The sequence below is a fragment of the Platalea leucorodia genome (assembly GCF_965183815.1).
Source record: "Platalea leucorodia genome assembly, chromosome: 13".
NCBI lineage: Eukaryota > Metazoa > Chordata > Aves > Pelecaniformes > Threskiornithidae > Platalea > Platalea leucorodia.
In genome coordinates, this window is record NC_138835.1 from 7,908,080 (window position 1) to 7,933,536 (window position 25,457).

Genomic DNA, 25,457 nt, shown 5'->3' on the forward strand with positions numbered 1-25,457 from the left:
ATGAATGCAACAACCTTTAAATCCTTTCCATACAGACAAATTAATGTATTTCTCATAATAATATTGCTGGAAATCTAGACAGGCCAGTGCATCTTTGTGACTTTCTCTGCATGAGTCAGATTTACAATGCTGCACTGAAAAAAAAAGAAAGGGCTATGATGACAAGTTGATAAACAGGTTAAAACAATATAATTTGCACTGTGTCATTTGTATGCTGTCAGCATACATATAATTCCAAAAATTACCATGGGTAAATCCATTATAGGTCTGCTAAGTGCTGCTGCTGGGTACATTGAGTCCTGATGCCTCATCATGCTTTATACCCGTTAGCAATTTGCATGGCAGAGCTACATAGCTCTTAACTGAAAGATGAAAGTCACACTTCCTATTCCAGTAGTGTTGACATTTAAATTTGATGTCAATGTTAGTCTCATCCTAATTTCAAAATCCCTTGTGCTAATACTGCTTAAGCCTTAATTGCACATTTAATCATAAGAATTACAGAATCACTCTGGTAAGTTAGACAGAAAAAACCGCAATGGACATAGATACCAAAGCAAATCAAATAGGAAACACAAAGAAAAGAAGTCATTTTCTATTTCACGGAAAACATTAAACATGTTTTTCAACCAATCAGCACAAATGGTGAAATATGAGATCCCTGTAAGTATCACCTTTGTGCTGCTAAATGTTGTGTGCTTACTGTAACGAAATATCTAAAATTTCCCTGTTTATCTAGAATTCTAAATTGACGAAGGGACTTACTGCCTGCAACTAAACTCAAGTCAGGGACACGGAGTTTTGTGTAGCTGGCTTTTTTTTTTTTTTTTTTTGAAGCTCTGCACACCAAAAATAAACCCCCATAAAAAGTATTCTGTATTTGAAGGGAGAGACAGATTTTTAACGTGGTAATTAAAATAGTTGGCCTCAAACAGAAAATCAATCCTATCTACAGGCTCTCTGAACACTTCAAGACTATCAATGAACTTGCTAAGTGACTACAGTCACCAAGGAAATAAATGTTACAAAGTTTGTGAAATAATGAACTTAAACTGGAAACTAAGATAGTCAAGAATGTTCAGTGTTAATGCTGAAATGTCAGAACTGCAATTTATGTATCAGTGTATGGATCTCATGCAGCATAACTATTTTGAGAAAAGTCAAAATAAGATTTTGAGCCAAAGTCCATAGACATTAGAGAAAGTCTTACTACATGTGTTACTATAACACATTTGTTACTGACATTTCTTTATACAGTGGAAGTCTTTTTGTTAGGTCCGTAATGCCGAACAAATTACATTCTGATTTTGTAATTATGCTGCCAGCTACTATCGCAGTGTTAGAACTGGGCAAAAATAGATCTCACTTTTTCAGAAAAAGTCGCCCTTTTCTCACTGAAAAGTGATTTGTTCATGAAAACTTTAAAAGCTTTTTATAAAGAATCCGAAAGTATGAAACTGATCTGGAAGCTGCCCAAAAACAGGATGAAAGACATAATCTAATCCTGTTTCTGACAGTGGGAATAGGTTTGCTTTTGTATCCAGCTAAATTCTACAGTCTATGCTCAGCTAATTGATTAGACTGCTTCTAGTTTAACTGCCATCAAAACCAAATTGATACTATGTGGACAAATAAAAACGACAAATTAAGATGTTTTTGACAACAAAAACTGTGTTTGTTCATGAACTGGAAGCAGAAACTACTGATCTTTTGATACACTATCTGATCATTACAGTTGTTGCTATTACCATTCAAGATAGCACAAAAGCAAAGAGAAGCTCAAAGTGCAGAGCAATGTTGGATTAAAAGACTAAAATTAGAAGTCTTTAAGACGCACGTTTTCTTTCAGGCTTCAGAGGTGCATGGTGACATCTGAAGGGACCTCTCTTCTATGGTAAGCATCATATTGTCTTTTGCTGCATCTTGAGATGCTGCAGTAATCAATGGCATTACAGCGATAAGTGCTTTTGAATCACAGACAATACACTGTTGTATTGCATCTTGGGTCATCAAATCCTGAAAAGTCCAGTGTATGGATGGCATTCGTTCCTTTCCGTGATCAGGTGTAAATTAAGTCAGAAAATCTTAGAACCTCTGCCTTGTGAACCTGTCAGTTCTCAGTGCCATTTGCTTTGACATCAGCTACGTGTTGCTGGTCAAACCAAACCCTCCCAACATAAACTGCCAACACCAGCATGCCCTCTTTGCTGTCAATAATTCCCAGCTGCATCGATACCAACGCCATGTGGCTTGAGGTTGTGCTTCAGTATTTCCTTGAATACTTTCATCTGACTGCCCTGCTGACATACTCCCTCTTTCAGTTCACCAAGTAACATCTGACTTGGCAATCTTCTAAAACTGTTGTCTTCCATTCCAGGTATAAGACCAGCCCAGTGAAGTGTGCAGTAATGATCATGGTTTCAGCTCCCTGGAAGACTGCTATGCTGTAAAATGATTTATAAGAAAACTTCCTCCTACCTTGAATGCAGAGCGTGGTAAGCAGATGAAATCTCTCCTGAGCTGTATGCATTATCAGTAGCAAATCTGTGCCTCCTTGTATAGAAAATTAGATAAAGCATCCACTTTGCAGACCTTTAATTTAATCTAGAGACTGATACCGTATTGCTTCCAAGCTTTATTTCTTAAAAAAAGAAACACAAAAGATGGAGAGGCTGTGCTAATGATATTTGACAGGTCTTTGTCCAAGAGAACACCCTCCAATAATGTATTTCCAAAATAGCAAAAATTTTCATGGCTAACATATGTTGTGAATTATAATCACTAATGACAGGCTGTGATACAAAATAACATGCATAATGTCTTTTTTCCCCAAGTTTATTACTAGTCTATACCTCTCAGACCAAGCTTATAATCAGCTTCATGATTTTTTGTGTACGTGCTTTCTTCCGTGGGGCAGTTATCAGCGAATCAATGTGATTCAGTGCTTGTAAAACTTCATGGTCTGTTCAGCTGCACTCACAAAACAGTGCTGGCCCATCAGTGATACAAGGGTCAGCCTGCACCATCTGCCAGGCTTTCTGTCACAGAACAGTCTCATGATACTGTCACAGCTACTCATCTTAACTTGCTGTGGACGCCTTCCTGGCTTGCATCTGATTCTGTCTCTGCTTGCATTCTTGAGAAACAATCCTCTCCCTCTCAGGGCATGCTAAAATCCCAAGGCTCCTGAAGGAATTTTACAGGTGTTTCAGATTTTTGCCTTGGAGAAACTAACTTGCAGGTCACTGTGAAAGTCCGGGTCTTGACAGTGTCAAATGCTTTGGTCAAATTCACTGATAAGAAACAGAACAGATATGCTATTCTGTACTTCTCTGACAAACACCTCACTGGCTGCATCTCTTCTGCATTTTAAGCTCTGTCATGAGTCAAACAGCATGTACTGGACTGTATTATTCTCAAAAAAGCATTCTAGTACTGGGCTGTCCGAGATAAGATAATTTTTGCTGTCTGTTTTTACTTTTTTTTTTAATTGTCAATGGTAAAGAAAATGACACTTTTGAAATCCTGCCTTTCCTATGTTTTCCAGTTTGAGGGGACAAAGAAAGCCCTGAGAGACCATTTTGAGGGAGTAGAGGGATGCGTACCACTCATTGCTGATGGGATGTGTCTGAAGCAAGGCACCAGTACACTGCATTTTCTAATAGATCTGTATATCTATTCATCAGTTCATCCACTTGATTCTGTTTCTTTCTTAGTGTTTGTCAAGGTTTTCACTGACTCTGAACACACTTATCTCTTTTTGCTAGGTCTTTTATTCCCTCTGACAGCCCAGCAGAACCTCCAAATGAAAAGCTTTTGTATTATTAATAGAACTTATGCATAGATCCCCATAATGGTACCTGAAGCTCCACAAAGCCTGTGGTGGGTTTTCTTCATTTATAACTATTTTATAACTCTGTAACTCTTGGCTTGGGTTAGGTATGAAATAGGTTTTATTTGGGTACCTGTCTAGCCCAGTGTTGCATACAGAGCCCTGATTCTAGATCAGTCCTTTTCTTCCACTCGTTATTGATGACCCTTCATAAATCAATCTGGGCTCAGTTTTGCTCTGACACTCATGAGCTATGAAGTCATCAGGAGCTTGCAGACATAAATCAGGTAGCCAGGGCTCATTGTGCATTCATTGTTCACGCAACAACGGTTTGAGATAAAAACCCAGATAAAGCTCTACAAGCAGTAGGATACTATACTCTTGGCAACAAAACACCTTGTATATCATCTTTGTTATTTTTAAAAGTCAGTGAATGGGGCCACACACACAATATTCAGAGGTACTAATGCACCTAACGGCTCACTCACAATTTTGGTATCTATCTGGCTGTAAATATAAAACAAAATATTTACAGTAAATTGACATTATTTGCCTGATCTGTTCCCTACTGCTGTTTAATACTTGCAACTCTCACCAATTTCTGACAGCTGAAGATGTTCAGCATTTGCAAATATCACACAACTCGCTCCTCTGTTTATACAGAACTGAGTTCCTGGTCTGGGAGCAGATCCTTAGCACCACTCAGAAAAGTACTTGGGCCACAAGCTCGTGTGTAAAGCTCTCACATAATCTACGTAATACAGATGAAGCAGCCTGTGTTCCTTCCACCAGATAGGAAGAAGTCTGGAACTGGACTACCAGAAGGACATATAGAGCTCAGCCTTCATTCAGCTTTGATCTCCTGCTGCAACCAGCCAGGCCAAAACACACTACGTTATAGCCTCAGCGTACAGTATTTCTGTCCAGGGTTTTGAAAAACTTTGGACTTGCTGCATATATGTCATGCAATTTTTTTTTGTATATGCACAATATATCTGATGCACCCAAGAATGCTTCTGTTTAGTGCATATGTACAGAGCTTCCCACAAAAGCAGGACTTACTATGCAGATCTTCAGCCCAAATACCTCTAAGCCACAACTAGCATCTCCACTTACACTGGAAAGTGTCTGAGACTTTCGAACGTATGGCAGCACAGTGAGAGCTCCTGGGCGCATAAAGGACTGTCTCACATTTCCATCTGCTAGTTCTATCAGGTCAGACACAAATTCTTCAGAAAATTACCGGACAATTTTTTCCAGCAGAAAGAGGATACATCCAAAACCACTAGGCATACAACAGACTTGCATTTTTTTATATTTGAAAAAGGCAACACCTACACTTGACATGGTTCCTTAAGATAAAGGCAAAGCTCTGTATTGGTATTCTGGTGTAGTCTTGCAAAAAACCAGGAAGAGCAGCGTCATCAATTCTGTTGTCCTAGAAGTCCAAAGCAGGCTGGAGAATGGGCAGGTCCAGCGTTGTTCTGGTCCAACTAATTATTTAATCACTGAAAGAATTTTAATGAATGCTATAAGAAAAAACATTAATTATCACCTTGAACATAAATGTTTTATTTGAATTATGCAGTATAAGCAAATAGAATTACATCCTTGTTTTCAGAATTAACTAGCGAGCTCTGAAAACACCTTTTTGCTTTGCATCTGCCACTCTGTGTATCAAACAATGAAAGAACTCTTAAATCTCATCAAATGAACTCCCAAAGTCATTGAAGAGATAATAAACTAGGTTACAACACTCATCTGGTATACAGTTAAATGTCTTTCCTATATCTTTAAGCGCTTATTAATCTCGGAATTAGTTTAGAATACATTAACCTTCAAGGTAAATTAGATCAATCAAGAAAATGACTTACAAGACTAGGTCTATCTTTTTTGCTCAAATTTGGAGTGTGTGCCAAGAATATAACAGCAGCGGGGAGAAAGCATTCAAATGCAGCTTTTCCCTGAAAGTATGACATTTATCATGGAGAGAGGCTGGACATTCATAGTCTTCCTGATGCTTATGGATAAAGTTGTTCCTTTGGATAAGAGGAATCAAGGACCAGACGAGAACAAAATGCTTACAGTTGTGCTGAAGGGGAATTATGGTGTGAATGCAGAATGATATGAAGCCCATGAAAATTAGGTGTAATCATATCCTCAGCTCAATTTATTTTCCACTCTGGGTTTATTTTAGCCTTGTTTACTTTAATTATAGAAGTGGCTGAAAAGCTTATTCTGTTCCATTTTGCATATGGTACACAGTCCAGATATTTGTCACATTCTGCTTCAAAATTCTTCAATCTTCAACTTTTTGACTTCAGATCTTACAGAAAAGAGGTACTTAAATACTGATGTGGGAACAGACCACCATTACAGTTACTATACGTAATGTCATGCTGGGCATTTTTCTAAGAACCTATGAATTCAATATTTAGCCACTATTTTCTAAAGGAATATGAGAATATTAATACTGAGTAGCAAGAAGACTAACCTGAAGTCAAGTGTTTTTTAATGTGAATGACTGATGGTGAAAGCTTTGTGGTGGTTTTAAGCTAACGATTTATTTTGCTCTTGCAAAATGCGATGCATAGTTATCCTGCCTTAGCTGACAAGTGATAAAGCCACTGAGACAAACACAGGCTCCTTGTGAGAAGATAGTTAACTATTTTTACAGGATAACTTCAGATCACACCAGTGATCGGTGTCACTATTTAGAATGCTATGATGTTCCAAATCTACACTTAAAATCCTTAGCTATGTGAAGTGTCACAAGAGATGCACTTCCTCTAACTGTAGTTAGTGAAGCACAGCTTTTATGTGTAGTCATAACACACTGAAAAACTGAAGGAAATTGGTATCTTGAAAACCTTTCCTTTGGCTGGTAAGGGGATTACTGTATTAAAACTTCAAAGACCGCAGTTCGCCTTGACATCAGAATATCTAGAAGCATGAGATTTACAGTGCTGATAGATGACATATTAAGACTCGATATGCTGCTTTACAAATGGATAAAAAAATCTAAACCATAAATCAGACCACCTTTTAATACCAGTATAGCGTGTTCCAAGGTAAAAGAAAATACAGATAGAACTTGCAAAGCAAGATCTGAGAGCATGATGGAAAGGAAGTAATACTGAATAGGGGCTCTGGTTTGCAGACACTGCATATTAAACACCTGACTTAGGAAAGCATTTTGCTGTTATCAAACTTCTGAAATATTTATACAGTCCTATTGTTTTCAGTGAGACTGCTTACAGGCTGGGATTATGTGCACTTTTCAGGCCTTTGTTGGACCAGAATCTAAGGGCTGGAGCCTGCCCTTCTTGCCTCCGGGGCACAATATGGTATAACCCAAGTAGTCTCATTTAAACCATTCTTCCAGTCCACCGTTACTTTCCAGCAGGGTCAAGAGCATCTTGCAGAAGGCAGATGATGCTAGCCCCAGCTGAACAAGATTAGAGCATCATGCACTTACAGTCCCACAGAAGTCACACTGAGCAGACTGCAGGGGAGCTCAGGACCTGCGCTGTGGTTGTCTGCAACACTGCCCCTTTCTTGAGGCATTAGTCGTATCGGTTGTGAAGAATTTCAACACAGGATGGTGAACTCTGCAGTAGAAGAGGGATATCCAGCTACCACAACTAATCCCAGCTTCTCTTGAGCCTGTTTGCAGACTTCAGCACAACAAATGCAGGCAACCAGATCCTGTTTTGGGGCAGACCTCTAGAATATTACAGCCATTCAGCCAGCAGGGCCACAAAAATTGGCTCCTCAGCTCTTCCCTTCTGAGCTATTCTGCACCTGCTGAGATAACGTTCCCACTTCATCCTAATTGCAGAGAACTGAGTAAAAGCTTTGTCCTTGTGCATCTAGGAATAGAAAGCATTTCAGCAATCTTGTTGCAATTAAATACAAGTCTGAATGTGCACACTGTAATTAAAAATATGTCTGTTTCTTTAAAATAAATCAGTTTTAATTGGCATTCTAATTGAAAGCCTATTAAATATAGCGATAAATGCTATCTGAGAGATTACTTAAAATCTTGACACCTACAAGATGCTTTACAAAGCTCTGAAAAGGTTGACTAATTCACCCTTGCAGTAGCTGAGACAGATAAGTAAATACATCTAGCTAATCTGAGGATGAGAAAAAGAACTGAACAGAAACTTCATTAAAAAAAATTAAAATTTATTAAAAATTTTCAACAGCATGCCGATTTTGGTTAAATGTTCAAAAAATGAGAAATTAAGCTTTTTTTATAGTCTCACAGCATCCAATCAAAATGAACTGTTATTGTTGTAGTGAGTCAGGATGCTGTCCTGAAATGCCCTGTGCTCATGATAGTGTCAGAAAGGGCCCAGCAGCTTAGCTTAAAAATCCCACGTCATTCCTTTGAGAGTGATCCACTGTGGTCAAAACGAAGGTGAGTATGAGAACAGAACTAACCTATGCAACATTTTCTTTGCCTAGAGAGCTGTTGCCCTGACTTCCTCAATGAGAGGTGTTATTTTTGTGATTTTTATGTGGAATGTAAGAAAATCTCCAGTCAATGACTTTGAAATTATCTATCCAGAGAGAAATGTTCTCTTTCCTGTGTTAATGGTCGGCTTATGCCTTAAAACATGAAGTTAATGGTAAGAGTTGGACTGACTCCGTTGAAATTAAGTACACTCTGCAGTGTCACTGGGAATTTGTCTGAATTCTTCCACTTGTAATACTCTTATCTCAGAGAATTTGGTGGTGTTCCTCTGGAGGCTGCCACTGTAAATGAGCTGATTTTCAGGAATACTGGTAGCTATAAGAAAAGAAGAAAATTCAAAGCAAATACAGAGCTGCCTAGACATAAATCAAATGTCAGATGAAAAAGCAAAGTCATTTTAACTAAAACCCTGATTCTAATCAACTTAATGGTTGCTATCATAGAATTGTTTAGGTTGGAAAAGACCTTTAAGCTCATCAACTCCAACTGTTAACCTAACACTGCCAAGTCCACCACTAAACCATGTCCCTATCATTCAAACAAGATCCATAGCATGAGATTTGTGTCAAATTAAACAGGTTGTTTTACAAATCTCTCCTATTTTTAATAAAGCTGACATGACAGCATTGGAGACCAAGAATTATTTAGTGAATTTCTTGAATAATTGATCAAATAAAAAGTCACTCTATTTGCAGCCAGTTTGCAAACAGAATGGGAACAATGTGTTTCAATAAACTGTTCATCATTATTTATTCAGTTCCAGTAACTCTGCACGGGGCTGCTTTTCTTCATCTGTGTCAATTGTAAGGAGACACATTATTAAAACAGCATGTAATTCTGTATTTACCATAACTGAAGAGGCAAGTTAAAGTTTTCTGTCATCCTGTGTAGTCTCTGTTGAAATGGCTCATGTGAATATACCAAAACTACTTATGTGCCAAGAAGAGGGTGTCCTGGTTTTAGCTGGGATAGAGTTAATTTTCTTCTTAGTAGCTGGTATAGGGTTTAGGATGAGAATAATGTTGATGATACACCGATGTTTTGCTTCTTGCTAAGTAGTGCTAAGCTGTTGCTAAATAGTTGCTAAGTCGTGCTTACACTGGTCAAGGACTTTTCAGCTTCCCATGCTCTGCCGGGTGCACGGAGGGGCTGGGAGGGGGCACGGCCAGGACAGCTGACCCAGACTGGCCAAAGGGCTGTTCCGTACCGTATGACCTCATGCTCAGCATATAAACTGGGGGAAGGAGGAGGAATGGCGGGACATTCGGCGTGACGGCGTTTGTCTTCCCAAGTAACCGTTACACTTGATGGAGCCCTGCTTTCCTGGGGCTGACCAAACACCTGCCTGCCCACGGGAAGTAGCGAATTAATTCCTTGTTTCACTTTGTTTGCGTGCACAGCTTTTGCTTTACCTATTTAACTGTTCTATTTTATTTTACTTCAATTATTAAACTGTTCTTATCTTAACCCACCAGTTTTCTCCCTTTTACCTTTCCAATTTACTCCCCTATCCCACCACGGGGGAGAGAGTGAGCGGCTGCGTGGTGCTTAGCTGCCGGCTGGGGTTAAATAAACCACGACAAGTGTTTGCAACATTCTTGAATCCTGGGTGGGTAAACTGTCCAGAAAGCTGTGTCAGTACATGTCAGGCAAAACCCTCACTGAAGTTTTAGAATACAGCTGTACCTGCTCCTGGTTAAATGGCTGGAATTCATCCTCTGCTGAGGACGTAAGACAGACTTCAAGGAGTGTTTCAAGTCTTGGTTTCATTGCATTGGTAATGGAGGAATTATTAGTCCTTCCATGAGGATTTTCGTTTCCATAATTTAACTTTCTAAATTCTGTACAATGGTGAAGTCTCAGCCCCACACTTACATGATCTGCAAGCAGACTGTGTTCAATAACAGAAAGGAAGTCCCTCCGATAAGATTTATCCCTTCCACTTAAATCCACAGATTCCAGTTCTAAGTTACCAGATGAAATTACTGTAAAATAGATACCTCCAATGGATTTAGATTCTTTTTTCTTAACTTCAATTCTGGCCTAAAAATTACTTTGTCATGACTAATTCTTGGTTTGGAGAATGTTAGTATGTAGCTTCACAAAAATACTTGCACAGTTGCTGTGATGCCCCTGGGACACAGAGTATAAATATTTTGTTTTAGTGAAGCTTCTAGCACTGATTGGATCTTTATGCAAAAGATAGGCATTTTATGATTACCTGAGAATAATAGATGCAACCTCTAAAAGAAGGACAGCAGAATTATGGAGCTTAAACTTTTCTCAGTTTATAAACTGCACTGTACTCAAAAGGATATGCTCTACGTGCCTGAATACTCATCTGTCTTCAACTTTTATGAACTAGTTCAGATACAATATAACACAATTTGAACCTCCTCTGAAAAGTAAACCCAAAAGGATTAGTGTATAAATGTCAGCAAGTCTTTACTTTGCTTCCTCTTTTAATGACTGCTGTACTTAACAGGCTCTTGCTAAAAAAACAGGCATCCAAATCTCCAGCTCTTTCAAATATACTTTCATGCTCAAAATCCAGCTTTTCTCAGTCCAGACAAATGGCTAGTTGACAACTACATGCATTTTGTGTCTTTAGCTACAACAGACTGGACATCACAGCTGTCTGGCTCTGTTCCACTCATACTGTCACAACAGTTAAAGGAAAAGAATTTTCCTCTCCTTAGGGACTAAGAAACAATCATTCTTCTATGTTTTAACATTTTGCAGGCACTAGGGATAGGTGTGTTTTTAGCTGCAATCACTGTACTGTATGCTGCTTTGGAAAGCTGAGATAAGCATTCCAAATACCTGCTTCACAGAGAACAGAGATGGAATAAGATTAGCTCTTTTTAAAAGGGAGGAGAAAAGGGGGCAGGGGAATAAAGAAATCAATTCCAAAGAGCTACTAGAAATTCACTTCTTCACCTGAATAATTACTTGCGATATCCTCTGAAATACCAGTGTCACTCTCAGGGGTTTATCATTTGAAGTGGCATTTCCATGGTAGCCAGTACTATGACTATAATCCCTTCCAAGCTTTTAAATGCTCTAATAAAGCTCAATATCAATAATCAAGGAAGGGAACAGTTGTAGGTTTTACTGTATTTTTCATCTCATTATTCTTTATAAAATGGCTATGTCCTTTCTTTTCACAGTAATGCTGCCTTGCCTACTGATTGTACCCCTTTATAAGCCACCGGGAAGATAGAAAATATGATGAGTAATGACATGTGCTTTTTCAGATTTTCCATTTGTGAAAAACAGTAATAAAATCTTGAAAATTACATTGCAGTGACATTAAAAAAAAAAATATATACATATGCCTGTCACATTTTTTTTCCAATTTCTGCTTTTGCCTGTTCTCTTAAGAGATAAGACCAATGACTACTTTTTGTTCTAAACCAGTATTTCTCACAGGCTTTGGTACTAACTAATTTTGCATCAACTTTAATACAATGTCTAGGAAAAATGTAAACTGTTTCCTTAATGCAAATCACATCCAACTTTTGCAGACCTTGAGTTGAGGACATTTGCTTCTACTAAGGCAGAGATCTTTGCATGTGTGGTCTTACATTCACCACATTATAGATAGTGGTAAAGTTTATGTTTAATTCACTTCCTTCCTCTAGCCTAATGTGTCTGGGGCACGTAGTAATGGTTTAGCAGACAAGGGTCAACTCTAATTCTTCAACAAAACTGAAGTTTTAACCCTGGGGAAAAGCAGGCAGATTGTTGAGGATTTTCCTCTTCCTTACTGCTGTACGGAAGATCATCAGCAAAGCTGTTTCAGACATAAAAAAAGGCTTGGATGCCTGAAAGTATCATCTCTTCTTGTTCCCAACTACAATCATAAGATTCCTTATAAACTCTGTAATATTCCACATCTAGGTAAAAGAAAGAATTTAGAGGGAATGCCACAGTTTTCTCTGTGTGGGAGAAAGTCCTAAAGCCATGAAATTCAATGACTTTTCATGAAGGTACTAACACCAATAAAAAAAAAAAAAGACAACACAGAAAACAAAAAAGAAACTTATTTGCTCATTGTGTTTCCACCCCTAATTCCACACACAGTGATTTTGTACAAATGCAACAGCAATGAATTCAGGAAATCTGCACATAAAAATGAAGCTTAGGTGTTTTTCCAAAGCACTGTTTGTTTTCCACGTGAGCTCAGAATCCCTTTAGAAATAGCTAGGATGGAACTCATTAATGCACCGTGAACAGAAAACCCTACTGCATTTCTGTTGCCTATAAAATATAGTATAGACATTTCAAATGGTGTCTCCTTTTCGCAGCAAGCTCTAAGTTGGGTCTTAGATCTTTCTTACTCCCTTGCTTCTGAATGAACCAGAATGGCTGTAAAATGGAAATAATTCTATTTTTTTTTGAGTTGTTGCAAATTTCCACATTTGTTTGCGCCTCAAATAAATTTTTCCTGTATAATTATGCAGACTACTATAGCTCATTAATTCAGTTCTATTTCACAACCAAAAGACCGAGACACTAGCATTTTCAAAGCTGAACTACAACTTTGTCCTTTTATTATGATGATTAACAGAATAGAATGTGACACAATTTGGTTCATATAATTCAGCTAGGTGTAAGTGGTACATTGATGCATAACAACCAATTTTGTGGCCTTATTTGAAAAATAGCATAAAGTTAGACGTACACATTAATGAAGAGGTAGTCACTGGAAATAGCTGAGATTTTTCAGAAAAGTTACACTTACCAAGAGTCTCTCTTATTTGCTCCTTTCAGAATTCATTAAGGCTAAGGGGAATTGATTTATTTTGGCTCTGAATTAATCACTTTTTCATTTTACATTATTTTAATTGTATGATTTATTTGTTTTTCCAATTTATGAATGGTGTTCAGTATCTTAGCATCTATACACTCCATTAATTGAAATATAAACATTTCAACAGGAAGCTACAGGTCACCATGTAAGCAGAGAAAAGTAAGAGCCTAAACGTATATTTTTCAGCATGCTAAGAAGTGTGTGAACTGTAGCCAAGCCTGATCCAGAGCTCCTTATCAATGCATCAAATCTACTGTGGAATAAAAAGCAAACTTTGTATTCTCCATTGCAGTACCAAGGACAAATGAAAATAGCAGGTTACAGACAAATTACTCTGAAAATTTCCTGACTTTTGTATCAACTTTGACATCAGGAACTACTTCACCTTTGAAATAAGAGGGAATTGGAACCAGTACTTAAGGAGCAGAGGGAAAGAGCCTGTGATCTTTCTCCCACATGTCCTGTTTAGTATAAGGAAAGCTTCGCAAGCTATTCATATTTTGACATGAAACCCAGCAAATTCTTGAGATAATTCCTATGCTAACCACAAAGTTACTGCATGTTGTCATAGCAACAGGCATCAGTTGAAACTTCATGATAATATTAAATAAATCTTTGCTTTGATAAAAATGAAATACAATTTTATTTTATTAAGATGTTTGTCATATCAAATGTAATGGCAATAAAATTATGTGTCAAGAAGTCCTAGCTAGTGACAATAAATAAAAGTCAACCTGATGTAAAGTTCTTGTGCTGATGTCACCAAACAGCATTATAAATACATACAGCTACTTAGCTGTCTGTTGTCTGGAACAGTGAAAGCATACAAAGCCCAAGCTAGATGTAAAAAATGCAAAGCGCCAGCTAAGTGTCACTTACAGGACATGTGGCTGAAATGCAAAATACCAGTTGGTGAGCATTAAAAGTAGTATGAAAGTTCCATGTCTCATTTGAGATAAAGATGGCTACAACAGTAGAAAGTAACAATATCATATAGGTAAAATACCATTTTTTTGAACTTTGTTAAAGTCTTACAGCTACTGTATCCAATGCAAAGCTGACTATTAACTTGTACTTTGTGCCCTCTAGTTACTTTTTCTTCAAGAATTAAAAAAAAGAAAACAAGAAACCCACAACCAACCAACCCACACTTGCCTACAGAGTATCATATATCCAATTCTTCATCCCATGGTACTTTGTACCTGCAATAATGAGGTGCCAGAGAAGTGACTGTACATGTAAACATGAGTGCTATAATGCACTCCTTGGCTATTAATAAATATCACCATCTCCTCACTGGCTACATCACATCGGAATGAACTGCGAGGAGGATAATCTGGGAGAGAATAACCGCAAAACCTCTGCAACAGTGATCTCATAGTAACACCTGCAAGCAGTCATACAGCTACTCCATGTCACTAATCATCCTCAACTGTAGCTCCATCAAGTGTTGTAGAACAAATTAACTAGTAAAATAAATTCTACAGTTAATTTTACTACCACTTGCATAAAATCAAAGATCATGACCATAACAAAATGTGTAATCATGGCCAAAACTCTTCTACAGTGCAGTCCATTTTGCTCCTTTTTTAAAAAGTACTAATTCTTAATATTTCTATTTGTTTGCATATGTGCTGTAGCAGCATTTTCTGCATAGTGTACCAACATGGTCCCATCTGCTTAGGTAGTCTATATGTATTTGTGTACTCCTACCTTGCTTCAGTAAGCCTCCCAGATTTACTCTCTACTGCAGTGGGAAAAGTAGCTGGGGAGGGGAGAAGGAGGTAGAAGAAATGCTGTAGAGTTTAAGGAGGCCTGCCTTCATGAAGGATCTTGGCCACAAACATGAAACCAACAGTTTGCTAATATTTCTATCTATCTGGAGAATATTACAGATACACCAAGGACTGTGCATGACTTCAACTACTGACTTTGAGGGAGATGTTTGTGTTAGCCTACCTAACCATGTATCTGTTTACAATTCTTATCTCCTAATGGTGCTCCTTTCATGTAAACAACTGTATGAGCCAAGGAGGGGATAAATGTACTGTCACCCTTAATATGATTTTGACTGCACCTCAAAAGAAAAAAAAAAAAAAATGTAAAATAGTTGGGGCACATTTTTATGGGAGGTTTAACACAGCTATCTACATGAGCAGCACAGGAGTTGCCAGGATTTCCATCTGTGCCTGACATTACCCTTGCTTCCCTCATCAAAAGTCAACCACTACAAATGCTATCCTGAACATCACAAACACATCCATTGCTCTTCTCTTTTCAAGAGCATAAATTATCATAATGTATTTGTCTTAGGTAGCACATACATGAAAAACATAGGAACACTTCTCTAACCCCTACAAAGGAGAGACAAGTCTTAAGTTTAAAACCCTCCCCAGAGGCTGTTTGAGAGGATAGACATGTCTAACATTGGTGCTGGGAGACATTTTCAAAAGCAAACTAAAGCTTTTATGGATGAACATTTAATAGCAATATTAAGCAACTGGGGAAGAAAGAAATGTACAGAAATGAAACAACAGAAATGAAACTGGAAGTTTTATTATTTTCCCCTGAAGTGTTAATACAAAACAGTCTTGGATGTAGAGTTACCATCAGTCCTTAGCCATATGCATTGAGATTAATAATTTTTGTCCGAGTTGATTTACTGCTATTGTGTACCCAAAGGCAGTCAGGTTTTATACTTGTGTGCTATAGGTTGTTGTTGTTCATTGACTAGCCCTTACCAATCAGTCTGGTTTAATTCACACTTCTATCCAGATACCTAATAGACAGTAGAAGTTTCAACTGTAAATATAACTTCAAAGAAGTTGTAACTTTACCTGAGCACTATAAGCCTGCTATGCACAATCGTATTAGCTACAGTTAACAAAGCAAGAAAATCATCCAAACGTGCCAACATGGACTTCTGTACCGCGCTTGAAGGGGTAAAACTTGACAGAATCTAGAAGTCCACTGAGCAGTGTTTTTCCTCACTTGTGCTGGGCTGTGTTGAGAAAGCAAACAGGAAATTTTCCCAAAAGCTTAAGGAAATGGCCAGGTGTAGTACTGGCCAAGCCTGTATTTCAACATCAAGTACATCTTGTCTCTCCTCTCCCCTGTACAAGCGGTAACAATGCCAGAGCAGATCACAGCGGTTATCCTGAAGCAATCCTTTGATGAACTTGCCTTATAACCCTGCACCCCACCACTCAGCACCCCCAAGTGGGGGGTTTGCTGGCACGAGTATAGAGGGCCACCCAATGACACCTGCAGTTCATAAGTTGAGATCAAAGCCACAGTATACTACCAGCTTTGGAGAGCAACAGCAAACAAAAGATTTTTGTAACTCTGCAGTAAATGGCTTATGTTCTACTCAGGTTTGCAATTATTTTATTACATCTCTAACAGCTGGATGCAGTCCCCCTTAACCTGTTTCATCTCTTGCTGAGGGAAATCCTTCATAGCCATTTACGCCTCTGTTTGGCGCACTGCATTCTGTGCAGTCCAATCAGCAGCTAACGTTTAATTACAAAAGTAATTTGTTTTTCTGTGTGACTCATACAATCAATATAAGGACAAACTTGGTTGTAAATAATTTGTCAGGCCTTATCATGCCTATATACATCCACATTTTTTTCTCTTTCATGAATCAGACTATTAGAATAACATTAGATAAATTATCTGAACCACTGACTCATGCAAGCCAAACTACTTAATTCTGTTGCTCCTACAGAAAATATGGCTTTAGTATTTAGCATTCAATTTCTTTTTACTCTTTGAAATGATAGTTAATATCACAGTTATCCGTACTTCAGCTACACACCACTTCCTATAATTATTGAGTAATTATCAACCACATTTATATTATGGGGGGTAATGGTATCCGAGGATCTTCTATACAAAAGTGATGAGCAACAATGAAGGTTCCACTGGAGAAGGTTATGGTAGAGATCATCATGTGGAAAACATTTTTATATCAGCTGACAAGATACAGAATCACAAACAAGCCCCTGAAAATATAATAATTGTGTCCTACTATGTTTTAGAGATTTTTTTTTTTTTATCAGGCTGCTTTGAAAAACTGGTAAGTTAAGTCTCCTTGACATCATGCACTGAAATGACCTATATTTCACTGGCTGCAGTTTTGCTAGTTCACCTACTTTAATTGCTGGAACCAAGCAAAAAGCCAGCCACTGGTGGCTCCATGACTTGCAAAACAAAAACAGTATGGAAACTGTATTTTAATACAAAGATGGAGCTGAATAGCAATTCAATCACTAAGAGATCATTGGCCCAATGCTCTAAACAAAGCCCTTACATTAAAATAACACTTGGCACTTTTATGGTGTGTTTCATCTTTGAAGTGCTTTACAAATGTGACTACCTTGACAGTACAGAGAATGACAGTGAACTATTTGCATTCTGACAACAATATTAAAAAATGTATATTGTCAAGTGCAGCTAAATGATTCATGACATGTACAGAGGTGCACAGAGGAACACGTTTTTTTCATGGACTTACATTATCTGAACAAGATAACTGTAAGGCAAACATTATTAGAGAGAGCAGAAATTTCCAATCTACCAAAAATAAAAAGTACTTAAAAGATGGGGCGCCAAACAGAATAAATGCCAACTGGAAAACAATTGCATGTATTCTCACAAGGGACGAGAAAGGTTATTAAAAGGAAAAACTAGGACTGTGTCAAATACTTTCAAGCAACTGATGAATGATCTGCAAATCAACTTCTACAATGACAACTTGAGAACAAAAAAGGGTTTCCTGTACGTTCTATTTTAGGCATATAAAAATATCAAATGATAGCCTGGCACAGCATGTTCTGTAAACTACAAAAATCCAGAGACTAATCTGAAAAAGTTTGTTGGCTAATTACCCGCCTGACTTGCAAACACAATTGTCCAAACCATACAAGGAAACTGGACACCACATGTGCAAAAATGCACCTAGATTTTCAAGGCTGCGTGGACATACAATTTGTAGTAAGGACCAAGCGAACAGAAAAGACGCATCATACCCATAAAAGCCTAAACTCTAGTAGTGCAGGAAGGCCTAGTGAAATGCCCAAAAATATACCAACACCATGATAACCAGAAAAAAGAAAGAAAATAAGGGGGTGGGGTCACAAAATAAACCCCAAAGAACTGAAATCCAGCACCAGAGAGGAAAGACTTTTGGCATTCACAAGAATGCCAAACTCTAACAGCCACCTTTTGCCTAAACACCAGGGCTGTATATATGGACAATTCCACTTCTAGGATACCCAAGAACAGCAGGGATAACGCAAGCTCTTCACACCTCACCAGCATTCTCCCTTTGGGTCCTTTACTGAAGGAAGGTCCTCACTGAGTTTATAGCTGCCACTGGAATCACAGTTAAACCTTACTAGCTGCCTTTTCCTTTTCCATAAGGAAGCCACATCCATACTATGGCCTATCTGGAAATCACAATCATTTTAAATACCTGCAGACCGCACAGCCATGAATATGCTCAGAACAGCAGAGCTGGCACAGCAGTCACTTAGGAGTGAATTTTAAAGTGTTACCAACCAATTAATGAGAATGTGATCATTGCAGCCAAAGTTTCGTTTTACTAAAATCAGCACTGGCACTCACAGCCCAGGCATAGGCTTACCGTAAAATGGGTTTCCCAGTTCTTTGATGCCATCTGCTGGATGCTTCTCATTATGGGTCAAACTCCATTACTAGCTCAGTTTTCACCTGGAAAAAGAAGTCTCTAACATTTTCTTTGGTTTATGAAGACAAGTGCATTGGATGGTTTACTTTAACATACCAAATGAATGTTTAGCTGTTAAGACAAAACCTCAAGATACCAGCACCTCCTAAGACTGCAGCCTTGCATTACTTAGCTCTCAAACTGCACTATCCTGGAAGACAGTTTTGGAATAAAAGCTATATCTAATAAAGCAGGATAGGGCAGAGCTGAGTCACCTAAGTCCACAATACTCATATCAGCTGCTCTCAAATACTTGGCCACCTTCTTCTCCCTTTAGTGCCTAGAAGAACAGTAATTGGTCAACCCAGAACTGCTCTAAGCAGTTTGGTGCCAAATGTCTACGTAACATAGAAAACTGTATGAAGCATTCAGAAATTATGTAGAGGAACACCTGTATCTCCTTGAAGGCCCAAAACACTTGATTTGCGACAAGCGCTGGCTGGCAGATAGAGCAACAGAGTTGCCATGGCTACCATATCCATATTTTACCTAAGAGTAGCTGAAGTATTTACTCAGGAAGTAAGGAAAAAATTGAACTCTTCTTGAGGCATAGGCTTGAATTAAAACCACAACCAGTTAGGAAACAAGGTTAAAAGTCTGTACAGTTATAGCCAGGGTCTTTGCACACATATCCAGCAGCAGAAGCATACAAACCATTGGAATTCTACCAAAGAGAAACTTGGGAAACACCAGGGCTAGACAGGACATTAGCACAGCTTTTGAGACTTACAGCCATCAGTTGATACACATTGTATGCTCGTATTGAGGTATTAGATCTTCACTGCTGAAGACAGTCTTATGACTATGCTAAACCTTATACACAACGTTAATAAACTTACGTAAACAACTATGTAAATTACAATGTTGTAATTCATAAATAACAGTGCACTGGTGAGATCCTGCTCAGGTGTACTGAAGATCAAGTGCAATATCACTACCCTGTTAAAACTACTTCAGTAACAGAGAAACCAAGTGGGTTTTTTTTTCATCCACGTTCACGCTGTTTGAAGAAGGGATGCTACACAATTGACACGATAGGCAGGTATTAATCACTTTATAAAAGTATATTCATTTCATACTCTGATTATTTGTATTAAGAACAATGTCTGTAGATTAATATTTGGCCAACTGAATTCTCTGTCCACACTGTTTTGGAAAATAGCTTAAAAAGAGGATTTAAGTATGCTAAGATTTAATTTTTAAAAATAAAGTCATAATGAGCAGGTATTTCCATGGAGCAATACAATAGTCAAAGCAGGCAAAAGTCCAAAACCAGGATTACAGTGAGACAGTACGTAATTGTTTTAAGGATGTAAGGAGTCAGCAAATTAAGATATTTAAAAACTACACTCAACTCCACATAGTGATGGAGACATAGCTCCAGGGACTGATGCTGACATAGCAACATCATTATGAACAATTCTGACGTTAACTTGGTACGTAAATGTGGATTTAGAAAATGATTGTTCAGAAGAATTAAAAAAGTTAGGACTCACCATTCTGACTTACAGCGTCTTTTGTGATTTCCAAATACAAAGTAGTAAATGACTGAATACGACTGTGACTCCAAAAGCTTTTCTTCAATACCAATGTGAGCTTTAAAGAGCCCTCCTTTCTCCCCTGTCAACTTGTTGCCACGTTGTGCACTGAGCTAACAGTGTTTATGCTATCTGAGCTAAGATTGAAAGACAAAGGATAGATTTAGTATTTCCAAGAGGGCTGCTAAAACCAGCTAAATAGCATTACAGCTGAATGGGAGAGCATGCCCTACCTACTACAGAGAAGCTTTTATCAAACAGCCGTTACAGTGCAAATCAAAAATTCTCCATTTCTATTGTTTTTATACTTAGGTATTTTCATGAGTGGAAAACAAGACCAAGGAAAATACAATATGTGCCTGACTTTATTACTTTAATAAACAATGCAAATATTCCAATCTTGATGTTTTACTAACAGTATGAAGCTAATGCTTTCCTGAACAAATAAATAACTGCAATAACCAAAATAAGAAAGCTCTTATTAAATAGATGGAACCCAAGACAGGAAAGTAAAAAAAAAAAAAAATTATGTGGTAGATTTTTTTTTTAAATGTAATTGAAACAATGTTATCAAAACATTTAATAAAACAAGAAAAAGTTGTATGGTATATTTAGAACACCTTTAACTGTCCTCAGCCTCAAGATTTATGTTATTTCCGAACTTTGCATAGAGCTGAACTTTCAGGTCAGATAACACCCTCTGAATTGATTCTACTCGGGATTCTAATGCTTCAATTTCTTCTTGTAAACTTTTCTGAAAAAGAAAAAAAAAAAATCAACTAGTTATGTAAAACAAATCCAGTCATGTTTGTCAGCAACACATAAACAATAAAAACGTATCTCTTTGCCAACTTTTTGCCAAGTCAGGCTGTGAGACTTGTTACGGGGCCAAAGGCTAGCATGACTTTGTATACCGACATCCCAGTTATGACTTCCCGTGCATGAACATCCCCCTCCTCAAATCATATATCAAACATGAACTTTAGAAACTAAAAAGTTCAAAGGATGAGCAAATCATCCCATTCCAGTGCTCATTACACTATAGCAGCCAGTACAGTAAAGGAGCTCCCTTTTGCCTAAACAAACCTTTGCCTCCTCCAGCATCTCTTGTGTCTCTTCTTGGGAATGACTAATGAAGACATCTCCAATTTGGTAGGGTATCAGAAATGAATCACCATCATCAAGCATCATGATGTCATCACAAGCATCTTCCAAATTCTGAAGCTGTTTCTATTTATCAAGACATAAGAAAGGTGGTCACTTTGTACTAGGTAAATTATTTCAATGTATACATTGTCATGCTATCAGTTGAATAATGAACTCGTGAGTCTGGGCAAAAATCCTAGCAGTTCCAGACCTGTAATTTAGCATAAGCACTAAATTCAATGGAGCTGTACCAGTAGAAATTTCTAGTCAATACTCATTATGTGTCATTAATAGGATAATTAACACAGGTATTTTTTAGTTTAGCTAGAGAACAGAAAAAAATTAATAAATAAGACAGCAAAAGTTAATTACTTTATTGCCAAAGTAGGATTGCTTAAGAGTCCCAGCACCTTAAGCCGTCAATGGAACATCAACAAAAAAAGGCAATTTTTTACAATATACATATCATAATTATAGAAAACATTTTGTGACAGTACTAGCATTTTTTAAAAACTCGGTAAAACTTCTTTGGAAATGCTATGACTGACATTGAAAGAAAGTGAATTAATACTAAAAGAGAAAATTAGAATGATGTATCCTCTTCAGCCTAGCAAAAGAGGACTGCTGCACTGATAATGACAATCTCTGTCAACACATCAAAAGAAAAACATAACAAACAACTGCCTTACCGGTTCAAGGAAAAATAAATATGAACAAGCTCTGGCAGGAAATTTTAAGAACACTACAAACAGCCATTATATATAGACAATGCTTCCTATATGACAACTAAGGAGTTCTAAGAACTGCATGCAGAAATATACTAGTGGCCTTTATTTCTCAGTACTTCTTTTTCCACTTTAACATTCTCTGGCTATGTTCAAAGTATCAAAAATCCCATATCAGAACCAAAGCATTACTTGCAGTAATCCACAGCCCCTATTTTCTGTGTTACAGCTGAAAATTAACCCAGAGCAATGAAGAATAAGCTATATTTGAAGCAAATATACCTTTTTCACTTCTATTTCTTCTTTCAGCTCTGTGATCCTGCTAGTATTTCTTGCAAACTTGTTAATTTTCTGTTGATCTTCAAAAGTAACATTGACATCTTCTGCAGCCTGCAGGAGGAAAGGTCAAAATGAAGACTTTATTTCTTACGTTAACTTGAATCTCACTACAGGATAACTCCTACAAAGCTTCTGAAAAATAGTCTTACAGCCACCACATTCTGCTTATACACTTGATTCCTTAAAACACCTCCTCAAGGACATCAGCAATACCCACATTTAGCTGGGCAGAGGCCCTAGTAACATCCAATTAAAACACCAGCTCTCCATGGCATCCTAACACCAAAGGTTGTTTTCTTCACAGCACTGACACCTGAACGGGACACCTCTGCTGATCACTGCAGGGCACTGCATAACTTGTCGATGTAATCTGCCAGCAACATCATTTTATGCTAACTGGTTAGCTGTGCTATAGGAGGTGTTAGACCCACTGAACGGCCCTGAGGCGGGCCCTCCCCGGCCGACCCGCGGAGGCGGCGGCAGGGGCCCCGCTGCTGGGCACGGGCTGAGCTGCTGCCACTTGACAACAAACTGCACCGGCACAGACTCCGCAACGTCAGTGCAACCCAGTCCGCACTTGCCCGTTTGATGGCACGACAAGCGATTTCGCCAGAGCCAAGATAACAACGCCAGGACCTTAACCCACCCACAGGCGACCGGGGTGCTTTCGGCAGGGCCTAACCCGGAGCGGGCCTGCCCCGGCAGCGGCCTAGGGAAAGGGACGCTCCCCTCTCCGGCCCCGCCCAGGGCTGCCGCCGGGGGGCTGCGCGAACGGGGAGCCGGCGCTCAGGGAGGCGCCTCTGGGGAGCGGGAGCCAGAGCCGGAGCCAGGGGCAGGAGGCGGCGGGAGACGGCGCTGAGGCGACATGGCCGCGCCGCCCCGGCACCGAGAGACGACAGCCCCCAACGGCCGGAGGGCCCGGGCCGCCCCGGGAGGGAGCGGAGGAGCTGCGCCCTCCTCGAGGGGGAGCCCACGGCGGAGGGAGAGGCCGGGAAAGGAAACAAAACCCTCCGTGCCCTCCTCCCGCACTCACCGCTTTCTTCATGGTGGCGGCCATGTTGGTAGGACTGAACTATTCACTCTCCCCACAAACGAGGAGCCGGAGGCATGGGAAAACGAGGAAAAGCGACCGGCGGTGGCGACCCTGCAGGGCTCGGGGCTTCTCCCTCGCCCCACCGCCCCCAGTCCGTCGGGTTGCCAGCGGGCGCCCCAGGGCACACAGTAAAGCTCAACCCACCCCCGCAGCGCTTGGTACGTCCCGTTTAAAGGGGAAGGGACCTGACTCCGCCCCTCCGCCGGCAAGAACGAGGGCTCTGGCTGCGGGCTGCCAGCGCCGCCGCCAGGTGGCGCCATCAGATGGGGCCGCCGCTTCGGCTTCCCGCCCTCTCGGTGCGGAGGCCGCAAGCCCCCGGGCGCCCGGTGAGGGCCCGGCCCGGCCCGGCCCGGCCCGGCAGCAGCAGGGTGGGGTACAAGGCGCCTCCTCAGGGAGGGCGGCCCCTGAGCGGGGAGCAGGGGGCGGTCGGGCCGTGCCCAGCCTGGGGCCGGGGCCAGGGACTCCTCCGAGCTGTCCCCAGCCCTCGCCAGCCAAACCAGGCGCCTTTCTGGAAACGGAGGTGGAAGAGGCCTTCAAGTTCAAATCATTGCGGAGGGACTTTTTAAGCAAAAATAAATATTTTTCTGAAAAGGCTGGTTGACAGCTTCTGAGCAAAAACAGGGGTAGCTGGCATTTACGCCGCGTAATTGCTGCCACATGCTTATGTTGATTTAGCTCTCACAGCTACACAACAAAACAAAAAACCCAAACCAGGTCATCATAACATTTCACAACCGCGGGGGAGAGGCCTGGCATCGTGCGCTCCTGACGCTCAGCTGCAGCGGGTACGAGGCCCAGGATCCAAAAGCCCGGGGCCTTGGTGGACGGGTGCGTGGGGATGTTAAGCGACGCGAGGGCTCAAAACTGGCAGGATTTCTGCGGGCGTTTGCCCCGGCGGAGGCTGGCTCAGCCACTGCTGCTGGCAACAGGGGCTCAGACTCCTTGAGACTCTGTGATCAGCTCCTGCTTGGGTCTGTCAAGACTTTCTTGAAGAATGATCAGCACCTCCAGTACCCGCGAGCTTTCGAAAATGTAAATACACCTCAACTACAAAGATTTCCGAGCAATACGCTGTTGTGCCAGTGTCAGGTGGGGATGGCAACAAGCCTGCAGTGTAAGATTCAGAAAGGTGTTTGAAAACATCTTCAGGTGTTTTGCTGTGATTCATCTTCCTGCTATGCCCTCCTGTGAGCTGCAGCTGAAGGTCATTAGAGTTAGACCCAAAGAAAGTACCAGGGTGCAGAGAGTCCAGGGCCCTGGATGGTGTGCATTTAAAGCTTTGGAAGGGAATTTGTAAAGCTGGGTTAGAGTCTGCAGCTCACTCAGCAGTATCTGGGGAGAGTTTGGATCTCCAGAAAGAAAACCAGACAACGCTGTGACCAAGAAGCTCCTTAGGGTCAGCACATTCAGTCCCAGGCAGCCAAAACTGCTGAACCTTTTCTCAGAGCTGCTGAGAATCGCCTCCACCAGTTTGGAGTCCAAAGATCAAAACCATTTCCTGAAGGCAAAATTTCTAACCTTTCTTTCTCAAGCTATGCTTTAAAAAGCCTAATACCCTGATTGCATGCAATGGTCTTGTTCTTCAAACACTTATTCATGATACAGGAGGCTGATGTACACTTCCCTGCTGTCTGATGGCGTTCAAATTCACGTCTCCCACCCGCCAGCTAACGCCTGAACCATAAATAACTCTGTATGTTATCCAATGAGTGTTTTAATGAAAAATATAGGAC

At 39.9% G+C, this 25,457-nt stretch overlaps 1 protein-coding gene across 3 annotated transcripts; it reads right to left on the reverse strand.

Moving 5' to 3' along the window:
- Positions 1 to 8,088: 8,088 nt before the first annotated feature.
- On the reverse strand, positions 8,089 to 23,893 carry PFDN4 (prefoldin subunit 4). Of its 3 annotated transcripts, none has more exons than XR_014229645.1 (5): positions 23,665 to 23,893; positions 22,575 to 22,682; positions 21,508 to 21,651; positions 18,782 to 21,175; positions 8,089 to 8,630 (listed from the first exon to the last, which is right to left on the reverse strand). XR_014229645.1 is itself a non-coding variant. In XM_082325761.1 (4 exons), the coding sequence occupies exons 1-4, from the start codon at positions 23,686 to 23,688 to the stop codon at positions 21,044 to 21,046; spliced, it is 408 nt and encodes a 135-aa protein (XP_082181887.1). In that variant the 5' UTR covers positions 23,689 to 23,893; the 3' UTR covers positions 14,194 to 21,043. The 3 variants fall into 3 exon arrangements, 1 of the variants encoding a protein (XP_082181887.1); XR_014229646.1 differs by lacking the exon at positions 8,089 to 8,630 and having other exon boundaries at positions 14,194 to 18,867; positions 20,380 to 21,175; XM_082325761.1 differs by lacking the exon at positions 8,089 to 8,630 and having other exon boundaries at positions 14,194 to 21,175.
- Between the last annotated feature and the right edge of the window lie 1,564 nt (positions 23,894 to 25,457).